Source organism: Anabas testudineus, chromosome 17 (assembly GCF_900324465.2).
Source record: "Anabas testudineus chromosome 17, fAnaTes1.2, whole genome shotgun sequence".
In the NCBI taxonomy this organism is placed as follows: Eukaryota; Metazoa; Chordata; class Actinopteri; order Anabantiformes; family Anabantidae; genus Anabas; species Anabas testudineus.
The window spans coordinates 7,632,649-7,646,062 of NC_046626.1; the positions used below are offsets into that span (position 1 = coordinate 7,632,649).

General features: G+C 40.9%; 1 protein-coding gene and 1 long non-coding RNA gene across 2 annotated transcripts; one reads left to right on the top strand and one right to left on the bottom strand.

Moving 5' to 3' along the window:
- Positions 1-178: 178 nt before the first annotated feature.
- Positions 179-5,814, bottom strand: bcl6ab (BCL6A transcription repressor b). Its single transcript, XM_026374350.1, has 9 exons — positions 5,732-5,814; positions 3,980-4,151; positions 3,578-3,799; positions 2,638-3,483; positions 2,429-2,556; positions 2,172-2,339; positions 1,947-2,077; positions 1,703-1,840; positions 179-1,506 (listed from the first exon to the last, which is right to left on the bottom strand). The coding sequence occupies exons 1-9, from the start codon at positions 5,760-5,762 to the stop codon at positions 1,363-1,365; spliced, it is 1,980 nt and encodes a 659-aa protein (XP_026230135.1). The 5' UTR covers positions 5,763-5,814; the 3' UTR covers positions 179-1,362.
- A 5,490-nt stretch (positions 5,815-11,304) lies between these two features.
- Positions 11,305-13,034, top strand: LOC113171295. The gene is made up of 2 exons (XR_003299698.1): positions 11,305-11,473; positions 11,897-13,034. It is a non-coding gene; the product is annotated as an uncharacterized LOC113171295 (long non-coding RNA).
- Positions 13,035-13,414: the final 380 nt, after the last annotated feature.

The window sequence follows — 13,414 nt, forward strand, 5'->3', positions numbered from 1 at the left end:
AGTATTTATCAAGTAATTTATGCATTTGTTCATGCATTTCAGCATTTATTTATGTATGCAATTATTAATAATTAATTTTGTCCTGAAAAATCTATACTAGCTAGGGAAATGTTCACTGTAGGAGAATAAATAAAGATCCACAGGAGTGACAGGGTTTCATGAATAACAAACACATCTGTTGTAGATAATATACATTTTATTGTTGTAAGACATTTGCTTACATTTGACTAATATTCCTGAGCATTTTTAGCTTGAGGCCTGGTGAAAATGCATTTTAAGAGCTACACACAACACATTACAGCTTCAACTTCCAAAACAACAGTACCTTACATGCATACACATGGCAACAGAGCAAAGTACCAAATACAAAAAGCTCACAGTAGCACTTCATAAGTACAGGGGCTTTCATACCATCAGACTTGGAACTGTATTAATAGTCTAGTTAATCTGGAAAAGAAGCATTTAGAAAATGTGAATATAAGGCACTATGAATACATCGGTTTGCATGAGTGCATTATCTGGTTAGATAAAATACAATCAAACCTTAATGATCCCTTGGCGATACTGGATCATTGCAGCACCAAAATGTAACAGAATACAGCAAGGGGAAAAAAATGAATATAGCAAGTGCGGCCAGGGGGTTAACAAACATCTTCAACATGTCAAGTAGAAATATGTGAAATGTATGAAAATATGAATTACAGCATAATGAGTATGTGCAAAATACCAAAAGGAGCCTAGAAAGATTGAAAAAAATATATGTACATATCTATTTCTTTTAAATGAATGGCAATCTACAATTCATACCACAAACTATAAAATGGTAAAATAAAAAGCCCTTGTGTTTTTGACAGTCAGTGAAGCTTACTTCATGTAAGAAAACAAAATTAACATATGTATATATTCATACTCTGCCAGCAGATGGCAATCTGAAAATATATATTATCTTATTTACAAAAACAGTCTAACAAAAAAATGCTTAAACTACATAAACGGTGGCCATGTTACTGGGCAAATGCGTACCAATATGGAAAGCAAAACTGTAACAGCGACTCTCAGTCCAAATGAGAAAGAGGACTGTCCTTCCAGGCTGAATTTCTGTCAGTCACTTGTGAAATACAGAAACACCTGCTCAAATTCACATTCAAAAATGTACATTCTGTTGCTTGACATTCACAATGAAAGCATAAACTTCTACAATCTTTGAAATACCAAAGAGCTTACATAAATAATGTGCATCACTTACAAATGCATAAAGGGTAAATATAATAATTATGTTTCTATTTGTATTATGAAAATAAAAATCTTTTGACAACATTGTGGCCAATGCATAAGGAAAACATAATGACACATAAAGCAGACTCAGCAGGCGTTCACCAGGCCTGTAGTGACGTTGCCGGGTGTCCTGCGATACTGAGTCTTGGTGTTAGTGACTGCACCGTGCTTCTGTCGGAGATGAAGCCTCAGCTGACTCTTGTGTCTGAAGTGAAGGTCACATTTTTCACACTGGAGAAAAGGAAATAACAGTGAGTCGCTTTATAAAAGACGAGTTTAATCCTCCAAACATCACGTTGCTTCCCCGGGTTGCCATTCAGGACTTATAACTATTGATAGACACCTGGATTGTGGGGAAGAAGGGATTATTCTGTTTTTAGCCTGCAGACACCATAGATAAGTACAGGAGCCTGACTAGGAAGCTTACATGATACGGCTTCTCTCCGGTGTGAATGCGCATGTGGCTCTTGAGTGTCTGAAGGTGGCGGAAGTGAGTTCCACAGATATCACAGGGGTACGGCTTCTCTCCCGTGTGAATTAACACGTGGGCACGAAGATGGGCCACCTGTAGACAAATGTAAAGATATATTAAATGTATAAAGACAGAAGTCATGAACTGAAACACATTCCTACAGTTACAGCTGTTTATTTATTCTTATTTTTTTCCTCACCTGTACAAATCGGGAACCACATGTCTCACACTTGTATGGCTTTTCTCCAGAGTGGATGCGAGTATGAGTTTTGAGGTTGGCTGGTCGGTTAAACTGAGCACCACAGATGTTGCAGTGGTACGGCTTTGCCCCTGGAAGTTTAGATCAGCAGGGATAGCAATATATTAAAACACTCACGTCCAAGATGTCTACTATATGTCACCTTAAAAGAGTCACTGGTCTTACCTGTGTGAACAGTTTTATGGCTGGCTAGGTTGCCCTTGTAGCGGAAGGCAGCCTGGCAGCAGTCACACTTGTATGGCTTGTCACTGTGGACCTGGACCATGTGGTCTTTCAGGGCGTCTTCCTCTGTGAACTTGGAGCCACAACTGTTACAGAAGGATGTGTTGTTGTCTGTAGAAAGAAGTGAAGCAACAAAGGTCAGTACACCTCTTGTGGTTTGTTTAAAATAATCTTGCCAGACGTTGGGGGAGTGCACTTACCACAGCTGGAGGAGGAATAGTCCAAGTGTAGTTTGGTAGTCTCATCTCTGCTGTATGAGTCAGGTGAAAGGTGACCCAGCTCCATTCGCTGAGGGCTGTCACATCCACAGGACGAGCATCTGCGGTGGCTGCACACAGGAAGACCACAGACTTCATACACAGTTCATAATACATTGACATTAATTTTGCCCTTTTGACAGTAGTTCTACCTGATGTTGCTGCAGCTGTCAACACTCTGAGACGTGGGCATTTCGTCTCTGTGCTCACTTGATCCGTCGTCTCCCTGAATCTCGCTGTGCTGACCTGCTCCACCAGTACTGCACGGGCTGAGTGTAGGGGACATGACTGTAGCCTCCGCACTCCCTCCTTGAACCTCTTGTTCACTCTCATTAGGAGCTTGGTTCATAACAATGAACTTGTACTTCTTCCAGTTGCGGGCCTTTGCGTCTTTGGGGTGTTCTGAAGGCTGTTTGAGGCTCATAGTTGCATTTCTGCTGCTGCTGGACTCGGTAGGTGAATTTGGCTGGCAGTCGGATCTGAGTGGGCTTTGAGGGCTACAAATGACACCTTTGCTAAAGCCCAGGGACAATCTTAGGCAGCTCGTTTGTGGGTGCTGAATGCTGTCTTCCTCCATGGGAGCAGCATGACCTTGAAGGCTCCCATGGGCTCCAACAGGTCGAGTGGTAGTGCTGGGGAAACTGGGGTGTGGTGGCACCCGGTGCGAAATAATGGTAGTGGAATCACTGTCAGCCATGTTGGTGTTCGGTACCTGTGACAAACCCTCTCCTCTGGGAATCCCAATTTTATGGGAACCTTCCAGCTTCCCAGCAGAGACGTGATGGTCACCATAGACATGGTAGGAACCAGATGTGTTGATACCTCTGAAAACATTAGGCATGTAGCCCCTGCACTCCTGGGGAGGAGATGAAGGTGATGTGTGCGTGTTTCTAAAGTCTGACTCTTTTTCGTCGAGAGGTGTCAAAGCAGGGATCTCCTCAGCCAGATGTAGTGAGTTGATCTGTACCTCTTCAGTCTGATTGTTCAGAGACTGATGCCTGTAGAAACAAGTCAGATGCCTTCTAATTTGTACCAATTTGTACCAGGTCAACAGTGTGTTGTCCTATGACAATATGACATCTCTTACTGTACCTGGACTTGATGAACCTGTGGCAGGTGTCAGCCACATGCTCCATCTGGAGGTACATGGCTGTGTTCATGGTGGCCAATACCAGACTGTCCTTAATGTTCAGACAGGATGTGTACATGAAGTCCAACAGAATGGAGAAACCTTTGGGGTCCACTTTGGGGTCTAGGCTGATGGCACTAAGGTTTGTGTTCTGTGGGTCCATGAACACGGAATAAAAGAAGCCACTGTAAGAGAACAAGACAAATGAACGCCACGTTTGATCATCTCCGATAATATTACATAGAAAGGTATGAAATTAGAGCATGCAGCTACGGATCAATGTGACAAATGCTCTTTATTTGATACGCTGACAAAGTCCAGTACACGCGCTGCCGTCACGTGTCAGCTCTTGTGATGGAGCATACCTGCAGGCCACCAGGATGGCCTTGTGAGCATGAAAATGCTGTCCGTCCACCTGTATGGTGACATCGGTGAGGATGTTCCTGCTACGGAGACGGTTGAAGTTGAGCAGGACATCGCCTGCATGCCGTGTGAACTGTATGCAGCCATCTGCAGTCGTGGCCATGCTGTCACAATCTGAGCAAGAGCAAAGAGAACAGTTCATTATATGAGACATTAAAAAAACATCAAAGCAATGATGGCACCAGTGTGAACCTACCTCAACCATGTTTTTAGTACGTTATGTCACAACACATGTAATAAAAAGTATTATTTGGACTTTGCCTTATGTAAGATAATAATGTATTGTTTTCTATATTTCATCAATTCAGTCTTTTATTCTTCTCTAACGCAGCCACCTGTCTTCTCGGCTTCCAGTCAAGATCAACTTTAATCCAAACAAACGTCTTGTCTCTGTTTGCTCACAAGGGGGCGCCTTTGCAGAGAGAAACACAAGAGGAGGAGGGGGGGGGAGGCATCAAACCTTTTGGACCATGCTTCATTTGTCATTTGGCCCCATTATTATTAAGTCGTCCGTGATCAATATCTGACAACACGTTTTTAATTAAGAGGATTGTATTTCTCTAGTGGCTCAACTTAGAACAGAGTTTATAATACTTCTGAGGAGACGAGAATAAAATCTCAACCTCTGATAACATGTTTTTAAAAAGCAGACGAGTGTGTGAAGTAGAAATGATGTGAGGATGGTCTTCTTTCAGTTTGCTCTGCCGTTTTCCAGCCTGTCACAGACCTAACTATCTGCTGGCAGCCCTGCAGCCTGTTGGTTGTAAACGTGTTTGACGCTGAGCACATTCCGTCCTGGCTGCTCAGATTAAGTTGCCAGTACACAGAGAGGTTTCTTGTTCCCTGACATAAGTAGACCTCGTCTCATTTAACCCATTAACATTTACCCCTCTCATGTTCAACTAATCCCTCTGGTCACTCCTAAACCTCAAATATTAGACTAAGGGAGAATGATTTCGTACGATGTGATTTCAAGGAGTGGTTGTTTTTTTTTTTTGCTGCGTAACTTCGGCTGTGAGCCACCGAGGAACCAGCGCAAGTGGTTTCAAGTTAAGAAATACAAGAAAGCGGTCATGTTGGGGGCTGCCCCCTACTTTCAGGACACATTTCTTTGGCGTGTTTAAAGACGATTTGCTTGTTTAAAACTGTTTCTAATAAAAAGTCTCTGGCTATTTAGTGAAAATGAGAGAAGAAAAAAAAAAAAGTGCGCAGAGAAAACATTTAGTTGGATGTGAGTGAACCCGAACCGACGGCCCTGTTGCGCCACTTTAGTGCGTCTGTGCCAAATGGTGTTTTTAAATACAACTCTTAAAAGGTGAAAATAAAATGAAACTTTAAGAATAACAATAAAATAAAAATAAAAGCAAGCTGAAGACTAAGGTCGCGCATGCTGCCGCTTGGTTTCTCCCCTCCAACAGCGGCTGTTGAAGCATTAAGGTTACGCGGAGAGAAGTGTTAGTGTGATCTAAAAAATCCGCACACACAGAGGCAAAGTCACACTTCCGTCTAAAACAGACAAATACGGGGCAGCTGTCACAATTATCTCTCAGTTCAGCTCTAACTAGAGGAATCACTAAATATTAAAAAATATTCAACAGCTCTCTCCTAGTACAGCCAAGGCAACCTCATGAGCATCTGCTACTTCACTAGACTCATGACCTAATGCTGAGAAAATAGGAAGGAAAAAAAGTCACCTTGTAAAAGTTTCCTCGAAACTCTGTACATCCCCACTTCTGAGAATCCAGTTCTAAGAAACGCTGCAGCTCAATTCTCGGAATTTCAACACCGGGCTGTACCATTATGAGAGGGGCGGGGGAGATGCCGACAGCCGTCCGCCTCGTTTCGACCCCGAGCCGTCAATAATATGAAATATAAGGTATGAGTGCTTGACATGCACGACAGTCAGACGTCTTTTGTGCTTCTTGTGGAGTCTATTAGAGATTTGCGCGGTTGTTTGGCGTTTTTCGCTGCGAGGCAATCTCCCCGCGTAGTAGGTGGCTCCAAGTGCAAGGTCAGCGACCGAGTTATAAATACCGTGGGGAACATGAGCGCATGTTGTGCCTGAAACCTGGCCGAGGTGCCACAGGAGCTGCGAAAAGATAATCATCTTCTTATGATTCATAACAAGCCCCCTCCGTTTTAGTTTTTCTCTTCAACATTTGCCCACCACATGTTTGCCTTATTTAATTTCACTGGTTGCTTGCTTACTCAGCTGTAATGCTGACTTCACTGTATAGTTTCTGCTTTGGCCAACAGGTTGACAGTAATACATTTCTGCTAATATCTCAAGGAGGAGATTTATGCGAACACTTTATTTCTGTCAGTGCAAATGGAAAGTAATGTAGTGTGTGTGTGTGTGTGTGTGGGTGTGTGTGTGGAGTGTGTGCAAAGTCCTCAACTCTCCAACAGGCCCACTTGCTCTGGTCTGCCTTCCCACCACTTCCTCTCACCATCACAGCTGTGCATCAATCTGCCTGACACTTAGATGCAATAAGGGAGGAAATAAAAATTCGGAGTACTTACCAAAGTATGAATAAACAAGTCAGAAACTACCTGATCTTTAACGAAGACCTAACAAGAAATTCCCGATTCATGCTGACTCAGAAACTACTACCTGGAGTAAATGGCCTTAAAGTAAAAATCTAGTAACAATAATTGCTGGTAATGCAAATAAAATTATACATGACAAAAGAATTCAGAATAGACTCCTGGTGAAGACAACATCAATGAACCAATCTTCCTAGACCTACTCTAGATGAACAGTGACTCATCTGCTGAATGCCATAAAACCTGTAACTCTTTATCATTTGTTTGTTATTATTTTCTCTCTCTCTTTATGTGAAGTGGTTTGTGCTTTTATTTCCTCAGTAGCTACTTAGATTTAATGTGTAAAGTGTTACCTTAATCCAGTCTGTATTCTGTTCATATGTACAGAACAGCTCCTCTGCACAGTATATTCAAGTCTGTCTGGGTATAGGCTAAAGCACATAGGCAGTGAAATCATATAAAATAACACATATTCTGTAAAGAAATTCACTTATTGTGGAATTAAGACACATTATGACCAAACCCATTCAGTAAGATACATATTTTTTTCTGCCTTTACTCTCTTTTTAGTTAAATGATAATGGTTTTGTGTGTTTCTTCTTCATCTGTTTTGAATATATAAAGTTATCATCACTTTTTCTTTCATCACTTAGCTATGGTAAACAAATATTCAGGCAGATTAGGTAGTTCACTGGGAGGAAAAGGAACAGAAAGCTGGACCTACTGTATTAATTGTGATGATGCATGTGCATGCATATATAAAAGCTGTGTGTATGCTTGTGTTAGTAACCATTAATAACCTAGCAATTAATCAATAAAAATGGAATCATGTGAGAAATTTACATTCCAGGCTGAGTAGTTTACAAGAGGTAGACTACATTACAAATAATAACAAGATTAAACACAAGGAACAAGAAAATCACCCTAAATTGTTAACAGAAGTCTTGTACATATTACTGCAAACATTATAACCCTTCCTCCCACCCACACACCAAACTACAAAGTTTCCTGTTATTATCCTCATGTGTTGCACAAAAGACAGACTCACACTGCATCTTTCCCCATAAAATAAATGCGCAGTGCAACTCAACAGGTCTGAATTACAGCTTTTCAGGTGGCTATGGCAACAAAGCAGTCTATTTCTAGTTAATGTTTTCACTCTAGATGTTTTTCCCCTGCGGTTATCTTTAGTGACCTAAGTTTCTGTGGGTTGCTCATCTGCACATCCTTTGACAGAAGTGATATTTACTGGTGAGAAGAAGAAGAGACCAAACTTGTTTAGTCAGTGAGGAGAGCCATGTCTGAAGATTAATGTCTGATTTCCTGGTTGGGTTGTTTATTCACAAGAAGAGGATGCGTAGATTTGATCAGTCAGCCTTTTCCTTGGTTATATCAACGCAACATCTTTAACTTCATATTAGGGCATTGCTGCAGTGCAACAGCAGATAAACAAGAGCAGATGTGAAACACACAAAAAGCTGTGTGTGGTATGCATGTGTTCATTTAAGAGTCAAATCAACATAATCGCATAAACATGGTGCTTCTTGTTCATTATGCAGAGTAAATGCCTGACAGTCTTTTTTTGTTTGTAAGAAAATTCTGAATGAAAACTTAAAGTGTTAATACAAAAGCAATTAAAGGTGCACTCTACTGTTTTTTTTTTTTTCCTACACGTGCATAATGATGTCTAATGGCTTCTAATGAGAATTAACCTAAAAAACATGTGTACTACATTTCCCATAATGCATAATGTATTTTACTGGAGCCCCCAGTGAGTTTCCAACAAAGACTTTAAATACAGCCCATTAATCCTTGATGACATCACAATGACATCACCAGGGTTATTTTCTAAAAGGTTCCTCTAGAGAAAACATGATGCTGCTGTTTTTACTGACCAAGCAGAACTGACCATGACTAGTTAACTGACACTGATGAAATCCGTGGACTGGCCCTTTAACACCATATTTTTGCAAAAGAAAAAATTGTTATTTGTCACTATGTGTTGCCTGTTCTCCATACACCAAATTACTGCAAGGCTTGTCAGAAGAATGCCTCTCATAAAAACCATGGGACCTTGCCAGCCAACCCTGGAATACAGTTTCTGCTGTTTCTCCTCTCTCCTAGTCGTTGGGCCAGAGAGGCTCTGCTATGTTTTAACAAGGGCTCCCCACCCCCTCACGTGAACTCCGTTGGCCTTAGGGCCTAGACGCAGACAGATATCAATGTGCCTGTTTCAAAACATGACCCAGGCATTTGGTTGCCTGGCAGGGATCAAAGGTCATGTCAGTAAAATACTGTAGGACTCGAAAACTAGCCCTTTCTTTACAGACGTGTAGCCTGGGGGGGAAAATACGGAAGTATTCGTTTCTGTGAGCCAGGAGGATGAAGCCTGCATGAGTCTTATTGAAAAGTGTTGACTTTAACTGCAGGTGGTGTGTAGTCTTTGCATAATTATTGTTGAACCTTAGATGACTGTGACGTGTCAAGTACACTGGAAAGATCCAGGCAGGCCAGCTCTTTACAGAATAGAGGCTATTTTACTCTTAGTGTGAATAACCTGAAGTGTGGTGGTTGTGTTTTTGTCTGACTGACTGAAACTATTTTTATTCTTAGGTCTTGAGCTCACTGAGACTTAAAAAAAAAAAGTGTGAACAACCTGTCATGAAATATACGCAGAGCACAGTAGAGCTAAAACAATGAGTCAATGAATCAACATTTATTTTAATATTTAAATGATACTTTAAGTCCCACTCAACTGAAATTGAAACTTTGCAAACATGCTTTAGTTTTAGCTTCTTTATTTTGAGGATGTGAAAATCACAATAGTACAATTATCAATTAAATTATGAACTTCTGTCTTGCTAATTTTGAAGGTTTATGTGGGCAAAATTATCTATTTGAAGACATTAACTAAGTCTTTAGGTGACTGTAGCAGATACTTTATTGTTTTCTGATATTTTAGAAAAATAATACCAGTTGATAAATAAAGAAAGCACATTCCGTGTAGTCATGGCCTTGAGACACTGTAAAATTCATATTATGAAACTCACTATAACGTCAGTGCTGGATTCCAAGGCACAGTGTGAGGCAGCTAGCATTAAGCCTGATGACATTTAGGTCTAAAAGGGGACATTTCAGTTAGGTCACCAGGCAGAGTAAGCAGCATACCTGAGCAGTAAACCACCTGTGGCAACATCACCATATTGAGTTTCAAAATGTCAAGTAAAATATGTTTAATCTCTTCCAGAACACGTTTAAGCAACCTGTCTCCTAATGAAGGCAAGTTTCGTGTTAGAATAAAGAAAAGCACAGCAAACATGAAACAGGAACCCTGGTGTTCATTACTTTCATACGTATCTGTGGTTTCCACAACCTGACTAGGCACCAGAGAAGAGGACTGCTAAGTTTCATATTAGCCCATTAAACTTCCTGTCAGCATTTGTGATATAAATCTTATAAATCCTATGGGTTTGCGCACAGTACTCGTGTGTTTTTGTTGTTGTTAGCAGGTGCACAGAGATTTAGAAGATATTCAGAGCACTGTCGAAAATAACAGCAATGAATCAAAAGTTGGCATATTAGCATTACAAATATTGATTTAGAGTCACACATTTCTACTGTGTGACAATTTTACTAGAATGTGTATTGAAGCAATAAGGCCAGTGTGCAGTGTTCATTAACATCAACCAAAATATAAATCACACTGTTTGGAACATCTCATTGGTTTCAGGTCATCTGAGGACAACGACTCACGTCCTCGTGGTTCAACCTCAAAGAAAATGCTTAGAGGCGCTATATGAATAGTGCCTTTGTTGCACCAAACCAACGAATGCATCCTCAGTTGTAAGCAGCAAAATTTATTGTACATGCAGAGGAAAGGTCAATGCCGTATGTGGCAAGTGCCATAGAAAGTAATTTGGGATATGGAAGTAAACTGAAAACACTATAATAAACAGAGAAAGATGTGTCACCTGCTTTCATTTAATTTAATTACTACTATTTTCTCATGTAAATTATTATGATGAGAGCTAAGGAGTAACAGGTGATCAGCAGCCAGTTCATACACAAACACTAAAGAGAGAATTGAGCGTAGTTTACCTCGAGTGTTTGGAATGTGAGGAGTCAATATAAACACTTTTTTTTTTTGCAACACTCCGCCTCTCAGTACAAGTTATCTGTGGAAAAGTACCAGAGTACACAGTGTCACTGGCAGATCCCGCTGTTGTTTTATAGCAACGCCTGGGGCAGGAGGTTGTGTGTGTTTGTGTGTGTGTGTTGGTTTATCATTGGAAGAGTACCTTTACAATAGAAAGGCTGGGAAAATTTGGATGAAGAAAATGAATGAACAGTGCCTGAGGTCCCTTTGCAGCCTGACGTAACTGCAGTTACTGTAGGGACAACAGAAGAGCACTACCGCAGTCCCAGGAGCCAGTGTGGAAGTGTACGAAGTATATTCATACAGCATGTTGCTGAAACGTATGCTCTGAAATAAACATGCAATCACATTGTCCTATTGTAGAATTTGCAGCCATGAAGCATTTGTAATTATCTGTATTTGTAGTTCTAATATTTAAAAAGCTCCTATAAAGTCTGTACACATTTTATGGGAGAAACACGATGCAATGTTTGACGGATTCCACAGGATGAGAAATGAGTGCACTCAAATCCGCAGCGGTCCAAGAAGTTGCTGACTGTACCTTTTGGGTTAGGCAACAAGGCTCAGAGATCAGGGCGCTAATACTATTAGTTATAGTCTGGCTGCCAGCAGCAGCCACTGGGGGACTTGTCATAGGACCAGCTCACTGATTAGCTGCTAATCTGGATGTGATGTGTGAATTAGATAGTTTATAACATCTGAGGAAGCCAGCGGTTTATCTGTTCCCATGCTGGTGAGTCACTGAAAAAAATACTGTCTTTCATAAGAATTTGACTGTATGCTTTGACGGTAGAAGTCTGCATTCCCAAGAAGAGGGGAACTGGGTACATGGAGCTCTAAGGACAAGCAAACGTTGTTACTAGATTTGCTCGGATTATACAAGAGATATTTCAACAGTGTTCCCCTTTTCCCCTCCTCATTCTTGGGATTGGTCTACTTGCAGTAACCATCACTGAGTAATGTTCAGCTTCTCTTTTGAAATGTTGAGTAACCGTAATAATCACCCCCCCCCCCCCATCTTCCTCTATGTGTTGTCTGACATTTCCACTTTTAATCTTTTATCCTGCTGACAATGTCTCTCCCGTTTTCTGTGTGGAAATCAGCTTCCTGCTGAACCTGCCAGAAGAAAAGCATTTCATATACTTTCACCCTACAGATCTGTCCTCGACGCTGAACACGGGTTTGGTCTGAAGCACGAAGCCCACTGTGTCTGTGCATGCTGCTAATAAACATCCAGTGACAGTGACTGACTGTCATCAATCAGGCTTTTTACTGCTGGACAAGTATCTCATTAGCTGTATCTTAGATCTATTACTGTGTGACCTGGACGTCGACTTGGATGTGATTCACACCGTCCAGCAGGTCCAAATAAACCTAATCTGATGGGGTAAAATTCATTTCTTAAACATAAATCCACTTATGGCAGTTTCCTCCCACACAGGTTTTAACTTTTAGTTTGTAGATTCCTTGCTTCTCCCTCTCTGCCAGCACTTAAGAGAAGAGCTGGGAATCCAACGGACAACATGGTGGATTATCCCCTCACTGAAGCACGCTTGGGAAATAAGAGTTGTTTCTCTCCAACAACTTGTGATTCATTAGGCACCTGAAAACGGAAACAGGTGAGGGAATAAACAGTGCAGCGGTGGTTATGCAGCGGAGAGCTTTTGGAACACTGGGTTAATGTGTAAACTGTGTTAATGACAGGAGAGTTTTAAAACTTGTAACTGGTTCTCAGACTATAAACCCGCCCCCATCATCATCTCTGTGGGGCAAGGATCTGTGCAAGGCTCTGCGAGATCAGTCATGTGACTGGAGTTTTACTGGCAGAGAAGATGTTATGGTTTTAATCAGCCGTACTGTTCTGAAAACATTTAATGTTTTACCACCAACGACACTTTAAAGAGAGAGAGAGCAAAAGTTCAACATGCATAGAAATACTTCAAACAACATATCAATATATTGTATGAAATAACTGTATTAATAGTGATCTGTTTGTGGCTCTGTTTACCTGCCTGCTGACTTAACATCCTGCCATTCTTTAGAAATGTATTCTGTATTTTTATTGTGAATGAAGGTGAAGTGCTTTACGTTAAGGTTCACTTGAAATCCAGGGAAATCTAAACCATTTTACAACGACATCCTCCGTCCTTAGGCCTCGAACCCTGAAAAGAGTGAAGCTATGGACAACAAACACAACATTTGAGAAGAACCAAATTCGAACAACCAAAAACCTCAACAAAGCAAAAATGTTGTGGATTAGGGGGCATGGACCATTAAATTGTCGTTTCATCTGACATGAAATGCCCCCGTCTTTATTCAGCGTTGTCTGGCATCGAGGCACTTTGACCTTGTGTCACTTGACTTTTTGTTCTGTTCACTCTGCAGCTACTGCAAACACTGACATGTAAACAAAGCAATACATATTTGTTTATTTTTCTTTGACGTAAGTGAAAATCACTTTTACTGTTGCGGTCATGAGATTTTAAAAATGTTAAATTTCTGTTAACTGTTAACTACAACTCTATTAACTGTGCATGTTTTAAGTAGCGGGTTGTGTGTTGTGCTGTAAACAAACCTTTGGTAATAACCCAGTGCTCAGAGCCTGTCATGTGTCTGAATGATATGTACTGTGTTTGTCTCGTGTCAACTGTGGCTCACATTCCCACCATTCAAG